The sequence below is a fragment of the Magallana gigas genome, chromosome 9 (assembly GCF_963853765.1).
Source record: "Magallana gigas chromosome 9, xbMagGiga1.1, whole genome shotgun sequence".
In the NCBI taxonomy this organism is placed as follows: Eukaryota; Metazoa; Mollusca; class Bivalvia; order Ostreida; family Ostreidae; genus Magallana; species Magallana gigas.
The window spans coordinates 46,339,701-46,365,973 of record NC_088861.1 but is presented as its reverse complement, the minus strand read 5'-3'; the positions used below and the strand labels follow the sequence as shown (position 1 = coordinate 46,365,973).

Here is a 26,273-nt window from a genome sequence, read left to right as displayed (position 1 = left end):
CTTTTTTTCTTTGTCTTTTAAACTTCTGACATCTTACTGTTACATTTCTGTACCAGTTTACGCCGTAATGACAGAACACGTTATTACAACGTAATGCAATGACCCGCTGCATGCTAACTTTGCCAAGTGTGATTTCTTGTATCTGAGGGTTGAATTAATTTATGGAAGAAATATTTTTACGTTTACAAAGCCTTATCAAAGAAATCATTCAAACAAATTTAGTAGAAATGCAAAAGATTAAAATAAATCAAGAAATAAATAAAAAAAAAAAAATAGATAGATAAATAAATAAATAAAAGAATAATAAATAAATTAAAGCATAAATTAAAGAACCCATATATAAATAAGCCCGAATTGATATATCTTTTTCTTAAACCTAATTTGAATAAAATGATGAAGTGTATGTAAATATTCGGGTTCTTTTTTGCGATGATCTATTTTTCGTTTTTTTTAAATCAATTACTTATCGCAAAATGATAACACACCCAAAATATTTCGCTTGTTGCGTGCTTACTTAAAGGGGCGTGGTCGCGATTGTTCTGTTCTTATTATTTACAACGCTTTAGAAATACATTTCTTTTGAACCAGCCCAACAGTAGACCTTCTGAAATCACAGTCAAGTACAAGTCGGACGGTTATACACATGTACTATTTATTGGAACAATATAGTTTATAGTTAAATATTTTTTTTTAATTAAATCATAACAAAGAAGCGAACCGTATGTATAAATCTTTAAATTCACCCTCCATTTCCATTTATTAAAAAAACCCCAAAGCTTTCACAGAAAGCTAGCACAAATAAAACGCAGTTACAATAAGCCCAACACACTTTTGAGCTCCCAAAACACTGACTGGTACTGGGAAAGGGAGGAGGTGGGGGGGGGGGGGGGGGGTGGCAATTCTCTTGAATTTCATCGACTTCATGTTGCCAGAGAAAATTGAACGTCGTGTCGGTAGTAACATGTAACACAATAGGCCTAAAACTAGTCATTTTAACGTATACATTTAAAAAAAAATTACATTTACTTAAACATATATCAGTGAACAATAACAACTTACAAATAGTTAAAAATACCAAAACAAAAAACCAAAACAAAAAACCAAACAAACAAACAAACAAAAAGAAAAAAAAACAAAAGAAAAAAACAAAACAAACCCCCCCCCCCCAAAATAAAAAAAAAAACCCAGCACCCCCAGAAATCCAAATTACTGGGTTTTTTTCGATGAAAACATGTATCAGGACAGAATTAGCTTAAAAGCAAATAATTATTTAATAACACGTGTCCTGAGTGTAAATAAACATTTGATAATCTTATCATTGATGTATATGTTATACATAAACATGCGCTTTTCATAGAATTTAACGTTACATGTAGAAACACAACCAATTTCACTTTAATCTGCTATATATATAGAATACACGATGGTAAATAAGAAATAAATTGTAATATATCTAGAAAATTCATAAAAACAGTTTATTCAGCATTACGATTTTTTCAAAGATTATTTTTTCAGAATGAAGTGAGAAAAAATTCAAATGATCACACATGACTTATATAAACCGATGTTTTACTTTTTAGCCAAGGAAACTTGAATAATCTTATCCAAAAGTAATCAAAACAATGAATGTAACTTACTTACTGTATATTGAATATATTAAAAATGAGTGAAAAATTTTCATTTGTCAAACAGAGACATGCAGTTTTTGCGGGGAAAACATTTGCTTAATTTGTCAGCTCTAAGGCAAGCATGTAGCAACGGGGAAGTTTGGGTGGGGGAAGGGGGGGTTATATTGATAAAATGAACGTACATGATAGAATAATTGACTGCCCCCACCCCCCACCCCTTTCTAGGATTAGGAATTATATGTTTGTTGGAAATGCTGGAACTGTAGAAAATATTGCTTTATTCTATCGGTCTTAGGTAAAAGCTTCACAACAGCCCCAATATCCCCCAAAACGTTAATATACAGCCTAAGGATGGTCTTAGGACAAGGTAAGTGATGTCCTAAAGTTAGGACAAAGTTATGGCGTTTCCTAAATTTAGGAGAGCTTCGAGAAACAGACTTCAGACTAAGACGTATCCTAAGATGTACTTAACATAGACCTACGATAGCTTCGTGAACATGCCTGCTGATGAGAGTATATCGACCGATGACGAGGTCCGAGGTTGATATACTTTCATAAGGTCCATAAAACCATATACAATGTAGTACAGTCAGGTCTATAATTTTTTTTATTTTTAGTATAGTTAACAGAATTTATAGCACGGCCACGTGACAGCAATCGACCAATCATATGCTTGGAAAAATACCTTATCATAATAAAAACTTTTATTGATAAAGTTGAATTGATAAAACTTCAAATTTCAAGATATATCAAACCTATGATGAGTTGATCTGTATATTTTCAATTTTTCTATATCACTTAATGCATGAACATGTTTCAGGTAGTTGACAATCTTATGTTTTCTGTCCTGTCGCGTCGCTCTGTCATCAACGCCATCAAAAACAGTTCTTTCTATGAAAGAAAGAAGTTTTTTTAATGATAAATTAAGATGGTTTGTGTGATCAAGTGACCTCGTGTATAGCATAGACAGGGCCGTTATGGGGGCCGTTATGGGAGGGGGGGGGGGGGGGCGTTATGGGGGGCCAGATTCAGGATTTCAAGAGAGCTTGATGGTTGTCATTTTGATATGACTAAAAAATATTTTTTCTTTACGAAATGATTATGGCCAAAAATATCACATTTTTATTTTCTAGCTTGATCTGATGGGTAATTTGTTGCTCATCCTGTTAATGTTAATCCTGTTAATGTTTATCCTGTAAATGTTAATCCTGTTAATGTTTATCCTGTAAATGCACTTGCCATGTGGTCAACACTCTATATCAAACAGCGAGAACATTCCCCTCTCTGTTGCCATGGCTTCAACCAACAATTATGTCAGCCAGACAATATTACTGTTAAATGAATATTGAAAATTTTCTCTGTAAGAAATGTGCGTAAGGTCAGGCCTCTGGATCATGAAGCAATTGTAGACTAAAGTCCAAACAATTTTTATAAAATATAAAATTGTAATAAATCATAAGAATTACACTTAAAGTTTGTAAATATCAGCGTAATATAGAGACACACATTAGTAACACTTCATTTTTCGATTTTTTTAATCACAAGGCAATAAGACAACCTCCACATTTTGACTTAAATCTTAAATCTGCTTCATAATCTTGGGACCATGGCAGTTGTTGATGATACAGTCCAATGGAATCAAGTTAAGGTACATGTCTTATTGGCCCAATGTCCTTGACCACGCAGTAGACGACCTACTTATATACATGTATGTGGTGTACTAGCAGTGGTGCGGACCATCGTAAATAAACCGGACCCTGACAAGCGACCATTAACCTGTGATCCCGTGCCCTGGGCCGGGGGGTTGATGTCTCTCATCATCCAGTAGTACTCATCAGTCACTGGCAACCAACTCTTTACTTCCTGTTGATACAGAATACCGACTCTTGGATGGTTTTGCAATCACCCTGATACTCTCTCTCTCTCTCTCTCTCTCTCTCTCTCTCTCTCTCTCTCAACTACATTAATTATTCAGAGAAAAAAAATAAGTTTGAAAAAGATTGAAAGAATAACAACTGGACAAATTAATTGTATGTGTTGTTAAAAACAGTTACACAACCAATGTATTTATAATTCAATTGGAAATAAGGTGTGTATTTAAATTGCAATATTTGCATTTCCATTGTTCTTTGCCACTGTAAGCCCATACGGAGGAGCTGCAATTATTTCTCTATAATCGCAATTGCTCTGTCAGTATACTATGACGCCATTTAAGAAATAAACAACGTTATTTAGTGAACATTTTTTTAAAGGAATTACTGTTATAACATATCATTGATTCTGTTAACAAATCTATGTGAATTAAAAAGATACATTACAGTCTGAATGTTTACTTTTGATGTAATAGCTAAATGTCAAGGTCTCGGCTAATACAGGGTATTTGCGAGTGGTAAAATGCAATATAAGTAATAAACAACGATTATTTAGTGAACATGGCGTTATGAATAGCAACTGCCCTGCTGGCATATTTTCCAAGATGCGCTAGCGCGCATCATGGAATATGCCAACAGAGCAATTGCTATTCATAACGCCATGTTCACTAAATAACGTTGTTTATTTCTTAAGTGCCACTGTATTTGATATATACGAGTTTTATGATAAAATGAATTTTCAGCAACATCGTGTCTGTAATCGACGTGGCAAGGTACATGTATCTGTATAATTTTACACTGATTATAATATAGCTTTTGAAGTATACACTCTCATAACTGCAGCGGTGTGTGCATACAAATTGAGTAACGCGCGTTAGCGCGTTATGAAAATTTGTATGCACACACCGCTGCAGTTATGAGAGTGTATACTTCAAAAAATCATGATTCAATGCTTATATTTACATTTTTCAACTTCTTGCCTTGTCTGCAAATGTGATTCATACCTTAAAATTCCTATCTTATCCTAAGGGTAAGTTAATATTAATGGAAGAGCCACAGTAACAGCCACAAGCGTGAACTTTGATTTTCGCTTGTGACGTTGCAGTTTACAGCGTTCAACGTTTGTGACGTTATAATAAAAATCGTCAATTTGACCTTTGACTACTTGTTGCATTTAGAGGCATTTGAATATCACAGAATTTAATGGAAAAACACAGTAGAATGTAAATATAGCTCTTTGTACTCTCCTGTTACGTTTATAGGTTGAGCTGATAAAACAGACTTAGCTAAACCAAACCAGATTGAAGTTGAAATGTTGACAACACGAACGTACAAATGATCTAATATGCAATTGATGCTTTAATTTAGGAACTTTGTTTAATCTAATTCAATTTAACTGATAATTAATTAAATACAAATACAAATTAAGACTTGCACATTAATTTTGATTACGAAATAGAATTCGATTGAGTGAATCCCCCTCCCCTTCCAATTATGCATTTTAATTTGAGCTCAGAACTTTTGCTGTTTTGGAAACAGCTCTCAGACACAAAACACATCTGGTTTGATTGATCACTCACAGTAGACAAACCCAGCTATGATATATCACAAATTCACTGAGATAATTCGTGAATTATTCTGGAAAATAAATGCAAATGATATGCAAATCAATGTAACAAAATACTTCTCTAAATCTTGTTGAATATATTGATAGGTTGAATTTAATTATTAACAAAAACACAACAAAACAAAACAAAAAACACCACAAGATAAATGGATGAATGTAAAGTTTTTTTTTCAAGAAATTATAAATAAGCAAGAAATTTAAAACTTAAATGAATAAATATTCTCAATATTATCACTAGAAACCTTTTACTAAAACCACTATAAAGAAACTCTTTTAGAAACGGATTTAAAACAAATATATCTTGTTGTGGATGTTATTACATTAGTTTAATGGAGCAGTGATGTGGATTTAGAGAAAAAAGAACACATTGTGAATATCCGGAAAATCGGACCCAGCTATGTAAAATCTACCACATCCAAAAAAAGAGGAATTTATACATATTTTTATAACAGTAACTTGATCCACAGGGTCGGATCACGTCGAGTTGCCAGGGGCGGATCATCAAACGAGACGCTTATTATAAGTGGCGTGTATGATCTGATGATCCGCGCCTGACAGCTTGACATCCTATGATCCGCGCCGGGCAAATCTAAGTGTTCCGGTTCTTTGGATCAAGAAACTGTTACCATGGTATTTTATCTATGTATATATTTTTATTATTGTCTATCAAATAGTTTTAGTTGCAAAACTATCCTTTTAGAATTAATTTAATACCTTCACTGCCCGCATGAATCATTAAAGAAAACATTTTATCAACATCTTTCTTTTAACTAATTAATATTATCATGAAAAGTAAATAAAATTCACTAAATTACGGTTATTGTACTTATAAGTACGTTTGCTAAAAGAAACAGCCAAATCGTCTCCTGTGAGACTTTGACTTTGGCATCATCATTATTTATTTATTTATTTATTTCGTGCAGTCCGTGATTTTTCTTCGGTCGCTTTAGGTTTAGACCAATCGATAAACAGGGCGTGTAGATTTCAGTCCTGTCCGTTTCTTGTCAGTTTCATCCGCTGTAGATTTCGACCAATCGATAAACGGGGCGCGTAGATTTTATAGTCTTGCTGTTTCTATGTCTAAAGAAAGGAAGTCGAAATAAATACAGAAAATAAGTCCCATACATAGGGACGAAAAACAGAAGAACGACAGACAGTGTGTGGTCAAACAGCGTGGTGGAACCTGGAGCTTAGCTCTACCTATCTAAGTATATAGTAGTTCTACAAAAACTACAATTTCCATATGGATTGCATTGTTTAACATTCCTAGGATACATGTGTATCTCTAAGCCTTTTCAAACGTTGGTTATCTCTTACTGTACGTTAATGATAGTATAGTAGATAAATTTGGGTTCTGTAATATGTTGATTGTGCCACAAGGACAACAACAGCAACAACAACAACAAATTCACAAAATAACTCGCTAATGTTGCATTACAAAATTCCCCCCCAAATATAGATCTATCACAGTTTCTTCAAAATCGTTTTTGCCGACTGTCGCCAAATTAATTCAAGATGCAAAAATGATGGCATTTACTTCAGATATTGCTCTTAAGTTATAAGCCATCATTCATCGGTAATGATTGAGTATTTGATGAATAAGTTGAAAAAAATAAAACAAAATTACAATCATTGGCGCGTTTTCTTTGCACAAATAGCGTATCACATTTATTATGCATACATAAGAGAAATGGGTTTTCTGACTGACAAATGGAACTAATTACCTTTTAAATTAAAAACATTTCAAACGTGTTGTTTTAACTGGAATAACATCAACTGATTAATTTATTCATTCATGGAAAATTGAAAACAAAATGTCTGGATAGATAAACACCCAATAGGCCGAATGTTCGTATGCGTATTTTCAATGAATTGTAATATGAATGTGCGAAAAAAAGAACTTTCCAAACATACATAAAAAGAATAAATAAATAACCGTTGCTGTCAATCATTTTGATAATTCTTCTTTTCATCATATCCTAAATGAAATGTTTATTTGGTCATCAACTGGGATTAAATTTTAGCTTTAAAATATCCTTTTGCAGTCTAAACGAGTTTTCCAGTTTCTGTTGAAAAAAACAAAAAATCATATGAAATTATTGAGAGTCGAAAAAGCCTTTTTGGTGGAATCATGAACAATGAATTAAATAACTTCTTTTTATAAAAAAATGACACACATTTTTTTGCGATACCTACTACAATTTTAATTTTGATACTGTATGTGACACTGTGTGAACTTTTTCATAATGTCACAATGATGTCACAATGATGTCACAATGATAATCGCATGTGTTTATCGTTTGACGGCTGCATTATTGTAAACGAAAATAAAACCGATATCTATGATTCTGAACGATGTTCCATCGGGCTTCACAGGATTTGATCACGTGTCCGACCAAGTTCATATCCCGGTGAACATTTAAATTCGTTGTTTATTTCTTAAACATTTACATCAAGAGGAAAATTCATCTCTATCTTGTTTGTCCCGGCACGCTTTGGTACTGTAAACTTCCATGGTTGACACATATTAACACGTTGCCGGTTGAAATGGAGATTAAATACGTCTTGATGTTTTAAAAGAAGGAAAATCTTGAAATTCAATGGTTTTCATGCATGCTTTTGTGTTTCAATGAAAACACAAAGTCAGCAAACCTTTCAACAAAGAAAAAAACCCAGACAAGTAGCTTTAATTTTATATTATTTTATTGTAGAAATATCTCAACAATATCATAGGGACTTCAGATAACAACAAAATGATGATTTACAAAAGGACATTACAAAAGTTAGAATTCACAAAGACATCATAAAAGACAAAGCAATACATCACAGAACAAAACAAGTCAGCAGATTGCACGCGCCCGAATGCGAACGACTCACACAAACACACACTCTCGTACAATATTTCAAATCTTAGAAAAATATATGGCACTTTGGGGAAGATTCAACAATCGTCGGACAGACGACACAGTGGAGACATGACGCCGGAAGTGACGTCATTCAGTTGTCTTCATCATGTCGTCAGTTATCACAGTGTGGTGGAATTCTTGTTTTACTTCTTGGCGGGGGGTAGGTTGATGTAGACCCGGGGGTCGGGGATCACGTCCTTGCACTCATAGCACAGTTTGCAGCTACAGGCAGTGGGCACGTCGAAGGATCTAATGAACACACGCTGGATTTCTGGGCAGACCAAGTTCACCTTTCTTCGGACGAAGTTGGTGGGGGCACATCTGTATTCGGACCTGATGTCGTAACCCATGCGGCAGTTGTCGATGTCATCCTTTTGTCTGTAAAATCAGATAAATACAATGTAATAGCGGCCATTAACGCGGGAAAAAAACCGATGCTAAACACTCACTGTCTATCAGTCTCGATAGGACAGCTACAGTTACAGGTACCGGGGAGTCTTGTACTTACGAGTGGGTACACTTGACTGTGGTCAGCTGTTGTGGGAAAGGAATGAAGCATTTGTGCTTGATGCCATTAAAATTGTGCCAGATGGCCTCCCCGGACAGGTCCACACGGTGGGTCTTACAGACGGGGTCCAGCTTGTATTTGGTGATCTGTACCGCGTCCCTGTCAAATACAAACAAAACATCAGTCAGTATTCAGCTCTGAAACCTATTCTTAAATGATTTCTTAGTTTCTTGCATGGTCTTATTATGATGACCGAATGGTAGTGAGTAACCTACTCGTATTTGTAGAGGTCGGAGAAACATTGAGAGAACTCCATATCAAGTCCAGAATACTTCCAGGTTTCCAGGGCATCGTAGGTCTGCTTGTAATATTCAATGGCCCTGGGGTCGTTTTGGGGGTTGGTGAAGCAGCCTAACAGATTTTGCCTGAAATGGAAGGAAATAATATGTTATAAGTCTAATGTTCGAAACCGGGTGTAAATCTCAATATTATTTACATATTCTGGAAATCAAGCAATATTTACAATCCACTGAACAAGCTTACACGAAAAGGTTTTGTTAACTTGCAACCCATGATAATTAGCAGCTGACTATGAGAGTGCACTGTGTGGTGTGAGAATCACTGACTACTTACTTTTGATAATCTTGGAACTGCTGATCGGGGATAAAGAACCGGTTCTGGACTGTAGTAGGCCAGTTCTGGGGCATTTGGGTATTCCTGGGGCACAGGAAGCTACGATCAAAGATGGCGTCCACGTTGTACTTGGAAGCTGGCTGGCATCCCTGTCGTTTAATGGGTAGCGTCATGTATCCGGCAAAGGGGTTCGTGCTGACCCCATCGAGACGGGGGCCCACAGGGAGCGGGGCACCAGGCCCGTACATGACGGAATGTACTGAGGCGGTCACCGCCAGGAGAACAAGATAAAACATCTGTAAACAAACAAAACCAAATATTTGTAATTAACCAAAAACATTTGTAAGCACAAAAAATAAGCAAAACTCCAGTATACACCGAACAACGCAATCAAACTGACACTCAATTCTATCGCATAGTTTTTAAACTCATATTTACAAAGAGGGAATAATTTATTTTTCATTTTTAAACAATTATGTTTTTGCATTGTTTCAATTTGCAGAAAACCAAACATTGAATACTGTTAATTTTAAATGAATTATAATTTCAATTTTAAAAAAAACCAGTTTTTTTTTTCTTTTTAGCTACTCAGAAACAAAAAATTTTTTTTTTTTAAATATATTTCTTTTGCTTTACAAGTCTCTTACCATTGCTGCTTTGTTAGTCAGTGTTAACCAAAAGCTTTGGTTGTTATGGTCCAAGTCTGTGTATTCTCTACTTATATACTCGCGGAGGGAGGCGGAAACTTGCCTCCCATTCGTCAGTCAGTGAATGTCACGCATCGCTGATTGACAGACAGACGTCAGAGAGGCCTATTCTGGTGTAGTGGTTTTTCGCCTCGGGGTGAATTCGGCTAGGAGACAGACGCACAGGCATCTGACGTCATAACTAAGATCCGTAAAGAATGATTGTCAATTCTTCTTTATTTTGGTCTCTGATAGTTCCTCATTAGGGAAGGAATTATGTATTTTGGTTTATTTATCACACTAAACTATGCCAGATACATACACCATCTAATGAGAGAAATAAACGATCTTTATGTTTACATATTGGTCGCCATCGATATGGACCAAAGAAAACAGGAAATAAGAACACCTTCACATACATACATGTTTTTATCATAACAAGTCAAAATCTGCTGTTCTCAGCAAAACCATAAAAACAGTTTTATCTATACAATTTCTTACATTGTATTTTATTGATTCTTATTATAAGAATAAAGATTATAGGATAGAAATATGTGCTCAGTAATATTTGAAGTTTGTATTTTATTTTCAAAATTAAGTGTTTTTTAAAATAATTCTAGTGTTCAATAGACAGTATAGAAACTTAATGATTTCTTCTTAAACATTTTGCTTGATTTTTCATTTTCCCACTATTCTAATTAAATTGTACATGAATCAAACTTGCAAAATATCAAAATCCACTGACTGACGTTTATTTAAACGTATTTTTTTCCTCGTAGTTTTCACATTTTTTAAGTTTTAACTGTAATTTTTCATGACAATTTGTAAAACATCAAATTGATTTCTTGCACACTCTATCTATATATTTTAACTTCAAATTGATTTCTTGCACACTCTATCTATATCTTAATTTCAAATTGATTTTTTGCACACTATATTTTTTGCCAAAGAATTTATCACGTGTTTTTTTTTTTGGGGATATTCTGCAGGTAAAATGTTGCTTAAGGATGTATTGGGTATCGTCCATGATATTGGTTAGATAAAAAATAACATTGTCTTTTTTTTGCTAATTCTATTTTAATGAAGTATGCATAATTATAACCGGCTAATAGGGATTTGGAAACAAGTTTAAACCTAATATTGAAGGTTTTCTTGTTGTTGTGCATTTCGATTATATTATTTGAGATTAATGGATTGCACTGACGGTACTGAAGCTTGTTCATAGATGCACATACAGTAATTCTCACGTTGTTTTATCATCGTCTTAATATTTATTTATGGGGATTTTCTTCAGTTATTTTCTTTCTTTGTCTTTTTAATACATATTTGCTTAATATTTAACATGTTTTTTTCAGTTCATAAGTTATGACTCTTTATCAAAAAACAAACTAGAGTGTCCTAACAGACATAAACGTGCTAATTGTTTTCAGGATGGTAGGGCATTTTCAAAAAACGTGTCAAGTTTAATTTTAAAAAAAATGCAATATAAATGGGAGGGGGGGGTAATTAATTGAACGTTATATCATAAAACATCACAAGGTCTATTCATCAACATTTCAACTTTCTTTATTGCCTAAGACATACGTCTCATTGCATATGGAATGGTTTTAACATGAATTCGAAGTAAAATCTTCCCTCAGTGAAACACTTTGAATATGTAATATAGTGATAATAGCATTGGAGAATATACAATTCAAAACATCGATTTAATTACAACAATTGTTAAATAGTATATCAATCAACATGTAGTTTGAAGACATGATGCAAGAACATCCCTAAGTTACAGAGTTCTCTAGCATTGTTTACACATAATTATTGTAAAAAATTATACATTGATGGGTTTTATCCAATAGTATTTTTTTTAATATATTTGGCTCGTAATTGCTGGTAGCGTGGATATATTAAGACAAAGTATTATTCATCCTCAATTTCGGATCTACAAAATTAACATATTCGTTATTTCGCAATACATGTATATATTTATGGCGTCCACTTTCTATTACTGAGTTGTTATTTTGTAAATACAAGGAATGGGTTTCACCAAATAATGTTGTAGTGAAAAATGGTCAATAATGTTTCTATATAACATAACAGCAAATAAATGCACTACAAAAAGGACGTGTACATGTGACGAATATGTAATCGGTTCTAGGTCACATTACGGTCCGGCAATTGGCAGTCAGGACATAGATAACGAAACCGTGTAAATTAAAATCAAATTCTTTATAATCATTTAATATTTTTTGTTAGGGGAGGGGTGTTGGAAATATTTGTTTTAATGTGTACGCTTGGAAATAAATTGTTCTTCAAGTCAAATTGAACTTAGAAATCAAATGCGGTCAATTTTTTTTTTTTTTTTTTTTTTTTTTTTTTTTTTTTTTTTTTGCGAAAGAAGGTGTGTTGAAAAATTGTAATGTGTTGCAAATGGTGGTCATAAAAAATGTATGAACAGTGCATTATTCTGTAGTGTTGGCATTAGGTTTGTGATGAATTATGCAATAAAAAGTTTGAATGAATGCCTACACCAGCAAATTATCCGTTTAATTAATTACTTGCGGTTTTCTTTTTAGATTCATTTTGACATTTTGAAATGAAATCTTGGGATAAGCTTCAAATGTAACCCAGTACTTATTCATCATAGCATTTATACATTTATACATTAATTTTGTTTTTGAAGAAAAAAGTCTTGTACAATAAATATAATTGTTATTTCAATTTTGTGTCTTTTTCAAAAAACTGCTTTTGTCTGGGGGATTTTTCTTCATGTGAATTTGTTTGGAATTGAAAAGTGCAGCAAACGTTTTAGTAGATGCACATAGTCAAATCTTATTTGGTAAAATAAAGTTAGTCTATAAAAAACTACAAAGGAAAATAAATATCCAAGGCTTTTTCTCCAATACAAATGAACATAAACACACGCTTCAATTGCTTTGCTGATTGTGCTAAAATTATATTCACTTTTCATTATATAAAAACCACAAGTACATGGAATATTCGACAATAATAAAAACAAATCTGAATCACCTTGTCAACGAAACCGCAAAATTTATTAAGAAAAAAAAATTCAATAGCCGACGCACCTTTGATTTAATGTACTATAATCTGGTGGCCTCCAACCAACATAAAAAACAAAACAAATTATGTGCGTCATCACAGGGCTAAAAACAATGGAGGTTTTTGAAAAATCAGAAATCCCCTGGTTAATCACCAGCGTACACCATCGGCGTCAATAAGCTAAATTAGAATGATTATAAATCAGTCAAAATTAGATTGATAATAAAGCTATCAAAAATTCATACGTGTGAAATGATATTAGCGTCGATCCAATTATACAGGACAGATCCAAATCTAGAAAATATGTAAATTAGGAACTGTTGTTCAATCGGTTACCTCAGAATGTTCTAAACACTTCACATGCATAGAATCATAAGTAGTTTGTTTTTGACTGATTAAGATACATATTTTTCTCTCATTTTTATTCATTTCAAACAACTATATCTGTACAAAACACACAGAATGTGCGAGAAATGGCAGCAATTCATTCAGAGGTACACCGGTAGAACACAATTGCTAAAAAAATTATCTGTTGTGTTAAAATTATCTACTTTGCAATATCGCCAAATATCCTATTTTATTAAATAAAGCATTGCTATGAAAAATTAATTCCCAGTTTCCCCTTCGAAATTTAGGGCGTTTTACCCGCGACAAGGGTTGGACGCAAGGCAACAAGCTAGATGTCTGATTTATCCAAAAATGATGAAGCGTGATGTGATTTTACTTTCAAGTATATATGATCCCAAGATGTGATCGTGTATAATGTGTAATTCACCAGAGTTTTGTAGCTATATATATAAGATTGCGTCATTCGACGAGAAAGCTCTGAGCATCATTTTTAAACTGTATTCATCTCGCCCAGAACAGCCTTGTATTAAGATATACAAAATGATTCAAAAATAAATATACGATATTTGAATGAACTCATTACAGAAGAAATAAAGCTTGTGGTTTAAAAAATCAGGTGAACTGATGGATAGTCTGACCAGCCTCGATAATATTCCTCGCAGTCCAAAGAGAGGTAACTCTGGCTGACCTTCCTTCTACATCTAAAACTATCAGAACCTTCTAGCACTGGCATGTAGAATTACAATATACCTATACTAATCGATCGATCTAGACGTTTTATTAAAGCAAAATTCTGCTCATACGATAGTGGTATAAAGATGTAAATGTTTACTTAAAATAAGCAATAAGAACTATATTTCATAGAATTTTATTTTGCTGCAAAAACCTGCTAGTTTGATAAGTCTGCATATAACTTAATTAAACTTTTATGATAAATAAGATTTGAAAAAATCATTAATTTTTGTCAAAGGAAAGATTTCTCTTCTAAGGAATGTATAGCAAATCAATTTTTGTACAGGACGACAATAATTCAATTTTGCTCCAAATAAGGCTTCTTAACGGCTTATCCGATGGAAATTAACTAACAGAAATTTAAAAACCATTATATTTTTGTCATTTTTAAAAGTAGAAAAGAACATTTTAGTAAAAAAAAAAATTCAACATGAAAAATGCAGCTTATATTGCTTGAACGTAAATAAAAATTTGTAAATATTCAATTTTTGTAAAGGAACACTTTTGTCCATCATCAGCCGCAGATAGTTACAATGTACATGTATGTGACACACATATCATATAGGTTTTGGAATTCATTAATACGTTTTACCCCAATCTCGATTTGACAATAAATATTTTCAAATCAAAACTAGAAGAAAATCTTTCTTCAGCGAGGTCTTTTTCCGCATTTAGAAAATGATTGATTAGAAATGATCGATTAAAAATAGTTTTTTATAGATAAAAATTAAGGTGAAGAGTAAATGAATTTACGCGCATACATGTAAAACAGGAAGTGCATATATACATCATCCTTAATTAATGAGGCTGGACGGTCAACTAATTAGTCATCAGTTCTACAGATATATTCTCTCAGAGATTGATATGAAAGTCCAAAAAGGCCGGGCCATAATCTCAGTCTGTCTGCGCTACATGTTATGTATTTATTGATATATATTGATTCGTTTACCTCACGTTCCTTTTCTAGCTTATAATCAGCAAATATTGAGTCAATGTTGAGTAGAACAAATTTGGATCACCTCACCCTTACCTTTATATGTAACGTAAAAGTCTGGAGATGTCCGAATGCTGTTAACAAGTGGTCAAAGCGAGATAACTCTGCATCGGTGTGTTTCGGCAAACAATAACTAGTGTAATAAATACCCTCCTATAGTCTGCGACAAAATTATAACAAGAGGGATATATTTATTAAGTATATATCATATACTTTAAAAAAAATAAAATATTGTATAAAATATATGACATTTATTTAAAATACGGCAAAAGATTGTATACAACGAGTCAAAGTTGTATACAATATGTCCATGTTGAAATACATGTAATAAAAAAACATAATACTTTTTTTTAAAAAGATATACTATACTAAGATATCCAATATGTATAGATTAAATAGTATTGTATAGTATAGTATAAAATAACTTGGATGTAAGTTTTTTTTTTAATTCATCATCAAAATATTGACTTTCAGTTGTAATAAGGAACACCAAAGATACCATAATTAAAGATACAATAATTATGTAACTGAACTCATTGCAGGAATTTATTACTCTTCAGAAGAAATTACACAGAAACTGATACAGCGTTAGTTTTGATCTTAAATTTGTCCCAAAAAATGAAAAGACGTGAATATACATGCGGGCTGGGGTAGTATATAACTTTAATTTCACTCCTCGTTTCCTTATTTTCATATCAATTTTTACATACTCCCAAAAAAGTAGGGGGGGGGGAACTCACTGATAATTCAATTTTTTATATGTAAATTTAAAAAAAATTATTCCTGCGAGAAAAAGTGGGGGGCCAGGCCCCTCCCCCTGGTGCTACGTGCCTGTGATTCATTGACTCTAAAACATATTTGCATGTCAAAACTGGTATAGAGAGGGGAGTGGAGTCCAAGGAATAAGTTTGTTGCTTGGGGAGGGTTGGGGGTCCGAGGAGACTTGTTAGGAGTTACAACGTATTTACACCTCCTTCTCCCTGACGCCTGATCCGCGCATGTTGCAGGATAGACTGAAAGACCCTGCATGTATTCTAACTAACATAGACAGCCGAATGATGATCTTTACCTATTGTTGGCAACTCCTAATTCAACACAGCTGCCTGTATCAAACAATAACATGCATCAATCTATTAACTTACATTATCATCTAACATACACGACGCCATTCAATCATAATTATCTAATATACAGGACGACATTCAATCAAACACAAATGGCGGTTATCATCTCATTCACATTTATACATCGATTTCGTCACTTGTTGCACCTAATACAGCCAAAAATTCATAAAAGCCAAACTCGGGAACGTCTTGTGAAACATCACTACTTTTCTCCTTCTCAGAGACAGACGTCACTTCCTGTTTAGCACTTGAACTATCCCCAAGTTTAGCCTCGTTTTCGACACTGTCGTCTGCTTTGTCGGAACTCACTGCATTTTTGAACGACTCACTCCGGTGAAAGTCTATTACTGCTATCCCGGAATCTTGGGATTTAGCAGACGACATCTTCCGTGGATTGTGTTTAAAGATAAAGTTCGGAGGTAGGCTGTTGTATCTGGATAGAGACGACAGTGTGTTGCACCTGCGCAGGAAGTGGAACTCTTTGTTGAGTTCGGAGAAAGCGGTGCTTCTGGTACTTGAGCTGCCGTGTTGTTTCAAGCATCGGCTGACAAAGGGCGGGTTCTTCCTTCTTTTTATAAAATTTCTGTCGAACACAAAACCATAAAAATACATATCAATCTATTTGATTCAAACACTTACATAACATAGTATACGGTGGCAGAGAAATTCAAAAGTTGCGGTTTTTTCGCACTTTGAAAAAAATAATATTGTTATCGAACGGCCCAAAAAAAATAATAATAACACAGTTGCAAAAAGAGAGCGACAAAATACATGTTGAAGTCATAGGCACTGGTATAAATAGGTATATATGTATAGGTAATATAAGACCTATAAGTAGATGTGATATAGCTGCAGGTCTGTATATCCCGGTCTGAAAAAAAAATCAGATGGACGACCTGGGTGCTGCAGTGCCATCAATCGAAAAAGTGTATTTATTGCGCAGATAAACGTGCGCTAGTTTTGGACTAATTATCCTTATCTATCTATACGCAAATTTTATGAAAACAATAAGTACTATAAAATTCTTCATGTAATTGTCTACTGATATCGTCTCCTTAGTTGCCTCTGATATTCTTTTAAACATAACCATTCCCGTAAAGTGAAGTGATGTAGTTTAAATTGTTTACTGTAAAAATGGCGACTCTCGATCTCAATGTAAATTATAAGGTTAATTAATTCAAAACTAGCGCATGTTTTAGTGCGCAATAAATACACAATTTATTCAAAGGGTGACACTGTAGCTCCCAGGTCCTCCATCCGATTTTTTATTAGACCAGGAGCCACAGACCTGCAGCTAGATGTAATATATGGCTCATTGTACCGGTGCTGGTATACAGAAAACATGTATTGATAGATTATTTTTTATTTTGCCTAAATTTGGCGTGTGTGTGGTGTTTTTTTTTTACATGTTCAGTGCTCAATTGAGAAGGGTCCAAGCTTTAGATCCTAGCTTAAATAATTATACATCGAAGGTATATCATCGCTTATCAAAGAAGCACGTGTACATATAGCAATAATCAAGTCTTTGTTGTGCGGAAAAATAAACTTATTTGGCATTATGGTGTGGGACGCCTCACCTTCTCACAAACAGGGCGGCAATGACCCCCAGGATGAGCACAGACAGGACCGTGATGCTACCTATCACCGCGAGGAGTCCTAAAACCAATGGCCAAACATTAATAAATCTACATGTAAATCTCACAAGTCTAGAACAATGGCAGACAAACAGGCAAGCCATTTACAGACTACTGCAGCATAGTCGACACACGTGACGTGATGCAGCATGGTCGACACACGTGACTTGATGCAGCATGGTCGACACACGTGACGTGATGCAGCATAGTCGACACACGTGACTTGATGCAGCATAGTTGACACACGTGACTTGATGCAGCATGGTCGACACACGTGGGGCGATATGAAATAAATAAGAGGTTAATATTTCTTTTCGAATAATCCGTGTTTTGTTTTCTGGTTAAGGTACTACATGTATAATAGTATCCTTCATTTATGCCAGAGGTACATGGTCGTCCTTACCCGGCGAGAGTTGTGTCCCCTCTTTCTTTTTGACCGAACACGTCATGTAGATCCTGGACGTGGCAGGAAAAACTAAAGAGAAAAAAGATACTAGAACTTCAACATTTATTTTTTTTGGGGACCTAATTGACCGCGATAGCCTTAAGTGTAAATATCTGAACTGTCTCAATACTTGTCGATCCTAAAATAACACCATTTCATGGAAGGTTACTTATAAAATGGTGTGCATTCCATAAGAAAATACTAAAGCGCTCTTTTACAAACTATATGCAGACAGTCTCATGTAGTAAATTACCTGGGTAATTGACCCAGAAGCCTTAGGAGACCCGAGAAACCATCAGAAAGTCCCATATGCCTGTGTAGCAAATTACCTGAGTATTTGACCCAGAAGCCCGAGGGGACGCGAGGAACCATCACGGGGAGGAACATGGTGTCGCCGCCATTCCTGTACTCCAAAGTGAGGCTGTTGGTGTCTGGGATTCCGATGTCTGCGGACAGCCGGTACATCTGGTCAAGACTATACACCTGTTCTAAACAAAACAAAAACAATGTATTGATAATCTCATCCTCATGTTTGTGAGTCGGCAAGTTCAATACAAAGCTGGCAATATGGATTGTTTTTGTGTCATATAAACATAATACCATTGTTAAGTTTGACATTTAGACTCCATCTTCCTGTTCCGGTGTGAGGGTGTATGGGATTGATGATGATGGCGCTCAGTCTTACCACACCCCAGTCTGTTGCCAATATCCGACAAGAACATTCGCCATACTGGTTCCTAACAGGGTCAGGAAAGCCCGGGTTAAAGAGCATCCCGTCGACATCCCCAAAGGTGTTTCTCTCCTCACATATACTGGGTCTTTCTAATTCTGTCGTCAACAAAAAGCTGACATATTCATAAACAATTATTTAAGTCAATCGTGTAGTACAAGGGTTTCTACTATCTTTAATATACAAATATATAATTTATTATATTATAATAAGTTTGTTTTTTAAAATATCGGTAGACCTTACCGGTAAGACACTCATAGAGAACTTGAACAACTCGTACAGTAGCTGATTCGTTACAGTTCACCCCGAATGTCCGACCCACGAACGACAACTTCTGTGAGAGGAACGTGTGCTCCGCCTGGTACTTCCCATTGTAGTAAAAGTCCGAGGAGTTACTGAAGGCATGACACAGGCTGTTGTAGGCCGGAAGCTGACAGCCGACATTCGGAACCCCGTAGTACTCGGAGTACATCGTCTGTCTGACGTAGATGACGCTCCAGTTGTCACACTGTATGGACAAGGGGTGCCCAGCGGGGGCGCATTGTGAGAAGATGGGGCCTCCTGAAAAAAACATCCAATGTGTTGGTTTAAAAATGATATTTACTCATGGTTAAACTGTTTAGTATCTTGACTAAAAGTAGAATTGTCTGAAATACGCTGAATATCCTCATTAAATAGTAAATTGATATTTGACTTAAACATTTGATATTTTTATCATTAATTCAAACAAAGCTGGATGTGTGACAAAGCAGAGGAAATTTGGACTAAATTTTCCTGATTTTTTTCACTGAATTTTTTTGGCGGCATTAAAGTTTACTTGCTATCTGTTCGTCAATATAATTGTGCAGAATTCTGTTGGTGTATTTCATTATACACATAGAACAATTGTATAAGATAAAAAAATTAAAGGATAATAAATTTAAAAAAAAAAAATTATAATTTTTTTTTAGAGAAAATCCTTAAAAGCATTTATTATAATAAACAGCATATAAAAAAAATTGATCATCGACCTTCTATGATAATATTGATGCCAGAATAAGGTCAAATATTTAATAATATAAGACTATTTATGTCTTGGTGGGGTGGAGGAGAGAATCATAGCCGGTAAATATCAAGTTCCCCCCGTGAATGCATATTAAGTATTAATTCATCGATGGCTTTCGACACATACTTTACTCACTATATATAACCATGAAATCACCACTTTAGAAAAATTCAAAACGTATTGTTTGCTTTTCAAAGAATCTTTGATAATGTATATATATGACAGTATGTTAAATTTGAAAATAAAGTATTATTCATACAAAAGTATAGCTTTTTCATTTAATTATTGAATTTATTAATTAAAATATGTTTAAACTAAAAGTATAGCTATAGAATCTTTGGCATTTAAAAATTTTGAAATAAGACAAAATAAATTACAATCGAATTATATTCATTTGAACAAACACGAACGACGATTAAAGGTTAGGATTGAGCTTCGAGAAGTTAAATCAAATAATTAAATGGTTAAAATTGATTAAACTAAAGTTTAAACGACAGAAGTCTATAATCTTATAAAAACAAAGAAATTAACTTATTCTACTTAAAAAGTTTACAGGAAAAACCGAATTCATGATAAATTATGAACGGAAGAGGCTCAAATCAATCACATTAAAATCCATACTCAAAATCATGTTTTAAATCTTCATCAACACTTTATTACATTAATTTACAACTCAAAGCTACTCACCTGTAAACCCGTGGGGAAGTTCCAACGTTACCAACACAATTTGGAAGATGTAGAAAGTGGTCATGTTTCTGGTCAGTTTAAAACATCATAGATATATACATGTACAGTATATGTCCACGCAGTCCGATCCCTAACGATGTAAACAATCGGTACCCCCTATTATTTCTACACACGGGTTACGACACCTTAACCTCAGCAAGCGGGTATTGTTTGCAAACAAATCGGGATCAATTGAGCCATTAAGACACAAACTCAGAGTTTACTTGAGGACCCGGAAATGGGGTGATTTAATGGGGGGTAAGGCCGCCATAAAGATAGAGAAGGGCGGGTCGGAGCGATGGGTTATAATGAGCAATCTAGAATCGATTTATAAATGTATGGAGTGAACATTTACCTGGCTATTAAAACCGTCATAAAGGGTCGTTATGATAATACATTTTACAGTTCAATGGGGGAATGGTGTGTGAGAGTAATGAGATGAATGTATGTATACACACAAGTTTATGGATATTTAACATGGACGTCTGTATACAAACACGTTTATGGATATCTAACGTCATTGTTACATGTTGACGTGTATATAGTCATGTACAAGTGTTCTAAATTAATGAGATAATTAATATGTTTTTGCTTTCCTAGTATTTGAATGATTTTTAAAGAGATGAATAAAATACATGGAACTATACAATCAATAATTCTCAAAAGATATGGAATTGCTGCAGTCTAATTGTTCAGGAAATAATCCGCGCAAATTTAACCTCAATAGTATGAAAAGGGCAGCAATGATCAATCATATACTAGTATACATTCGAATTAAATTTGATGTTTTTTAAGCGATGCGTTTGAGTACGGTTCTAAAGGTTAAAGGAATGTGTTAGGTTTTAAGAATGCAGAAATATATTTATCGTTTTAAAATATATTAATATGATCGTGCAGATTTCAGCCTGGTCAACTTTAAATGTGAACCACAATCGATTTTTTTGTAAGATAAACATTGAAGAGGAGATACTAATTAGTGGATGTAAAATCAATATAGTTGTGTATATGTCCCGTTATTCCGTGTATATGCCTTATTATAAATGTTTTTAAAGAAAGAATTGTTTGTGTTTTTACTACTATTACATTAGCTATTTATTTCTAATAAATATGTATACAATTTCATTCAATCGCATTTAAATTATTGAATGTTATTTCCAATAATTGTTGCGTGGACTCTGAGATTCACACAGAAAATATATTTATAACTGATACACATATGTATCTAAGTGAAGTGAACTAGATGTGATATCAATTGACAGCATTATGAAATAAGTCTATGTTATTCCGAAACAACTAGAGCATGCTTTAAAAAAGCATAAATCCATATTTAAAGAGTGTGACGAAGTTCAAAAAATACTTATAATTTTTTTCTAAGTATAGTTAATCGGTTTTCTGAGATAAAATAGCAAACAAAAATTATATATACAAGGTGTTGATATAACATACTCTTCCGAGAGGTCGAAAACGATGACCTCAAAGTTTGTTTATCAATATCTAACATTCTACACTCAATTATCTTGTAGGTTTTACATCGATTTGAACAAGTCTCCTTCAAGATAATGATATTCGTATTTTTGATTTTTAACCAATATTTGAAAATTCGTAGCTTCTTTCTAGGCAGTCTACCCAGTTCATAATACACTAAATTATTTGTAGTTTTTTTTTGTTGCCTCAAGAATTCTCTTACAAAAATTGAGATATACCTTTTCTATACCGGATGCTTTGTGGAAACCCAAAATTTTACAGACATACGAAAGAATACTATGTGCATACGTATTAAATACAGAACATTGAGTTAAACATTAAAAGAATAATTTTTCATAGTGTTTGATATTGCAAAAAGTGCTTTCCGTCCTTGATCTGCTACATATGTTTGTGCTTGTAAAAAATTCCATTGAAGTTAAATACATACCAAGATTCTTCAAAGTATTCACAGGTTCTAACTTTTGTTCATTGTATGACCAGCTTTCAAGATCTGATATTTTCTCACCATTTCTAAAATAACAACCTTGGTTTTAGACACATTTACATTCAGATCCCATTCTTTAGTATATTTACTAAGTGTATTCAACATACAATGTACCCTGTAACCCAGCAGGGCTTTCAGGAATCAATACCATGCCATCTGCAAACATTAACAGGAAAATGTTAATCATTTGTAGTTCAATGGATGGACAATTGTTGTTTTTTTTTATATCTCAAAATCGTTAACATAGAAAGCAAAAAGTAGTGGTGGTAACACTTCACCTTGCATAAGACCCATGTCATTTCTAAAGTAATCACTTAAAACACATGACTTCACATTATTGAACATTGATTTTATAACTTGTAATAATTTCCCTCGTATACCAACTTCATATATTTTACCCCATAGCTTGCATCTGTTAATAGAGTCAAATGGCTTTTGACAATCCACAAAACAACAATATAGACGGTTTTTGTTACATAGAGTCACTAAAATGTGATTGCAAAAGAAATATAGCATCTACTGTAATAAGTCCTGGTCGAAATCCAAACTGAGCATCAGTCAAAATATCCCATTCTAAGAATCTATTATTTAAAACAATCGTAAATAGTTTTCCAAAACAACTGACAACAGAGATACCCCTATAGTTGTTTACATCATCAATGTCACCTTTTTGTGCACTGGTACAATACAACTTTTTGTCCACAAATTAGGGAGACAGTAAACTTGACATTAGTATTTTGTTAAAAATTTTATGCAGCACAGGCATCAAAATATACTTGTAATTACATCTTATTAATAACTCACGTACAATGTAGTTCTCACTTCAACATTTGTTACATTTTAACAAGTAATAGCTTTCCAAAAAGCTTGCATGACTAAACCAAATTATTCAATAGAAGCATGCATGTATCAGTTAGGCTATCTTATCAGAAATGAATTTTAATTTTCGCTGCTGATCATAAATTTATAAACGGAACGTGCAAAATAAGGACGAAATGTCAGTCTTTTCCTCGATCTAAAACATGTAAATATATATATATATATCAATTGAAATTCATTTATTTTATCAATTCATTTTTTAGGAATGTACACATATCATATAAGTTTATGTAAGCTTGAAAGCTGGAGAGTAAATAGTCGGGTTTTTTTAATTGTACATGTATTTGTTATATTAATTAAGATGCGAAATCAACTGAAAGGCATTTTTAAAAATTTCCAACCATATGAAATATGAAAGGGTATACAAATACGTTTTGATTTTGAATGTGTGTGGGCAGCTTAATCAAAATCATCTTGACAAGCAATAAAAAAAAAGGTGAATTCTCAAATTCATGAAAAAAAAACCCTAACTGTAACTTCAATTCAATTAGAATTCCTTATTTGCAGTTTCATTTATTGCATGCTCCTACAAAAGTGGAGGGGGGGGGGGGGAATCCATGATATTTCCATTTATCCTATAAAGTTAAGAAAAGTGCCAGCTGTCAAAAAATGGGGAGGGGGAAGCAGCCTCCCTCACCCCACCTCCCAATGCTACGTGCCTGTGATGTAAACACATGGTGTGCTCTGGGGTATTCGCATGATGGTGGCAGGGGAATGTTTTTTTGGTCGAGGAAATGTAAGGCAGATAGTGCTCATATATGTGATTTAATTTTTCAGTGGATTCTTAAATTTGCTAAAATTGGTTTGCATGCAGGGGACACATGGTCCCGACTCTTGAGAATTTTTAAACATTTCAGAATAAAATAAGTACAACTTACATATAGCACTATATAGAATAGCCGGGGACGGTCTCAAAATTTTCTGAAATTTTTTTTCACATTTTCACGGGTCCAGCACCACGCTCCAGTCCCGAGCAACTGCCATAAACTACCATAGGATTGGTAGCTCAATGTATACCCATGCAAATAATCACCAATTGATGGGGGTCAATCACCTTCTTTTAGTGACATTTCATGTTCTGAACCCACCCTACTTTTCAAGCACAAAACCGAAAGTGAAAATTTTGGCCACAGTTTCGCATTTTCATTCCATATCTGATGAAAAGTGCTACCAGTATTAAGGTGTCATATATCAATGAAATTGACATGAGCTCCTGAATGCAATAAATATTCTAGTAATTTATACCTCTCAAATAACCAGTCAAACCTAGTTTTTCCCTTTATTTCAAAATTTTGACGGGGCTTTCCTTCGAAAGTATCCCCTGCCACCGATTCCAATTAACGCACTCGTCAACACGCACGCAAAAACTATGAATGAGACATTATGGCGCGAAATCCTGCTATTACCGAGAGCCATGGGGAGGGGGTCAGATGAATTTTTGACATTTGTTTTGTTACAGCTATATACACTTATATTATACTCTGGTTCGGGTGTTTTGGAAGAAATCTATCGAATTAAGAAACACATTTGATTAGTAATTGTTAAATGTAGTAATGTACGTTAAGTAAGACATGCGAGTTATTATCCCTTTTCAAGATTAATGAAATCGCCCAACTGAACGAAAATCGGGTCACACCCCGCTTTGGCGATTTAGTTCCTCCAGTAAACATTCCAGCTATATAAATATATATTTGTTTTAATCCAAACTAATGACTCTCTTGTAATAATGATAATTCAACACCAGTTATTACTTTATATTGTACCGTAATAGACAATATGTTACAACTTGTTGCGATGACCCCCTTCCCCCTTTTCACCGTTCAAATATGGTGGAATGCTGATCTATTTTTAAATCAGGATTACACACGTGTACTGCATGGTGAACGTCCCTTTTACTTGAAAACTCTTGCTCGCTGTTGTTATTACATGCCATATAACATTTTTATCAATTGTGAATGTAAATGCTGACATCTTAAACATGCATCGGTTAATCTTTTTTGTGAAATATCATGACATTGCTTGTCCCATTGTCTGCACTATTTCGGAGATTGCAACTTTTAAACCTTAGATATGCCTGACGTCATTACGTCAGGCAATCAGCCGGGCTCTGCTGAAAGCGGAGTCCTTGCTGAAGGCAGGCAAATGTCAATGTGACTATAAATAGCACAACTTCAAAAGTAAACAAAAAACCAAACAGCGTCAAAGTAAAAGCTTCCGCTATACCAAATAATTACATTAAGAGCCACGTTTTGTCAAAAGTGTTTTCTTCTTCTTTTCTTTTTTTTGTAATTTCGAGAAAATTGTCTGTGTTTTTTAGTTTTCTTATTAATAACGAGTTTTAAAAACAAGACTGCATTTTGGACACATACAATGCGCATGAATTTTACTACTTTCATGTGCGTTGAAGAAATGGGATTGAATAATATACTAATATAACGCTTGTTGCAAAATTCAAGGCAGCAACTGTTGAATTTTTTCTACTAGACACACATATTTTTGTTTATAGCCGTTTACAAAATGTGGTCGCTCTCTGATGCTTTGCCGACGTTAAAAGCATGAGAGAGAGAGAGAGAGAGAGAGAGAGAGAGAGAGAGAGAGAGAGAGAGATATTTTCAGTCTTTACTACACAATATGCATAAAGACGCACCAAAAGAGCCCGGCTTTCAGTACTTCAGTACTTTGATTTTTTAATAGCTATTCTTATTTCATCACAGGTAATTTCTTTATGCAACTC

The 26,273-nt window shown here is 34.0% G+C and overlaps 2 protein-coding genes across 2 annotated transcripts; both read right to left on the bottom strand.

The window, feature by feature from the left end:
* Positions 1 to 7,811: 7,811 nt before the first annotated feature.
* Positions 7,812 to 9,937, bottom strand: LOC105346062 (uncharacterized). The gene is made up of 5 exons (XM_011454514.3): positions 9,821 to 9,937; positions 9,174 to 9,469; positions 8,816 to 8,965; positions 8,541 to 8,699; positions 7,812 to 8,410 (listed from the first exon to the last, which is right to left on the bottom strand). The coding sequence occupies exons 1-5, from the start codon at positions 9,821 to 9,823 to the stop codon at positions 8,176 to 8,178; spliced, it is 843 nt and encodes a 280-aa protein (XP_011452816.3). The 5' UTR covers positions 9,824 to 9,937; the 3' UTR covers positions 7,812 to 8,175.
* A 5,451-nt stretch (positions 9,938 to 15,388) lies between these two features.
* On the bottom strand, positions 15,389 to 21,082 carry LOC105346069 (uncharacterized). The gene is made up of 7 exons (XM_020074444.3): positions 20,653 to 21,082; positions 19,164 to 19,481; positions 18,791 to 19,018; positions 18,520 to 18,678; positions 18,149 to 18,220; positions 17,689 to 17,767; positions 15,389 to 16,694 (listed from the first exon to the last, which is right to left on the bottom strand). Exons 1-7 carry the CDS (start codon positions 20,714 to 20,716, stop codon positions 16,229 to 16,231), a joined length of 1,386 nt encoding a protein of 461 aa, XP_019930003.3. The 5' UTR covers positions 20,717 to 21,082; the 3' UTR covers positions 15,389 to 16,228.
* Positions 21,083 to 26,273: the final 5,191 nt, after the last annotated feature.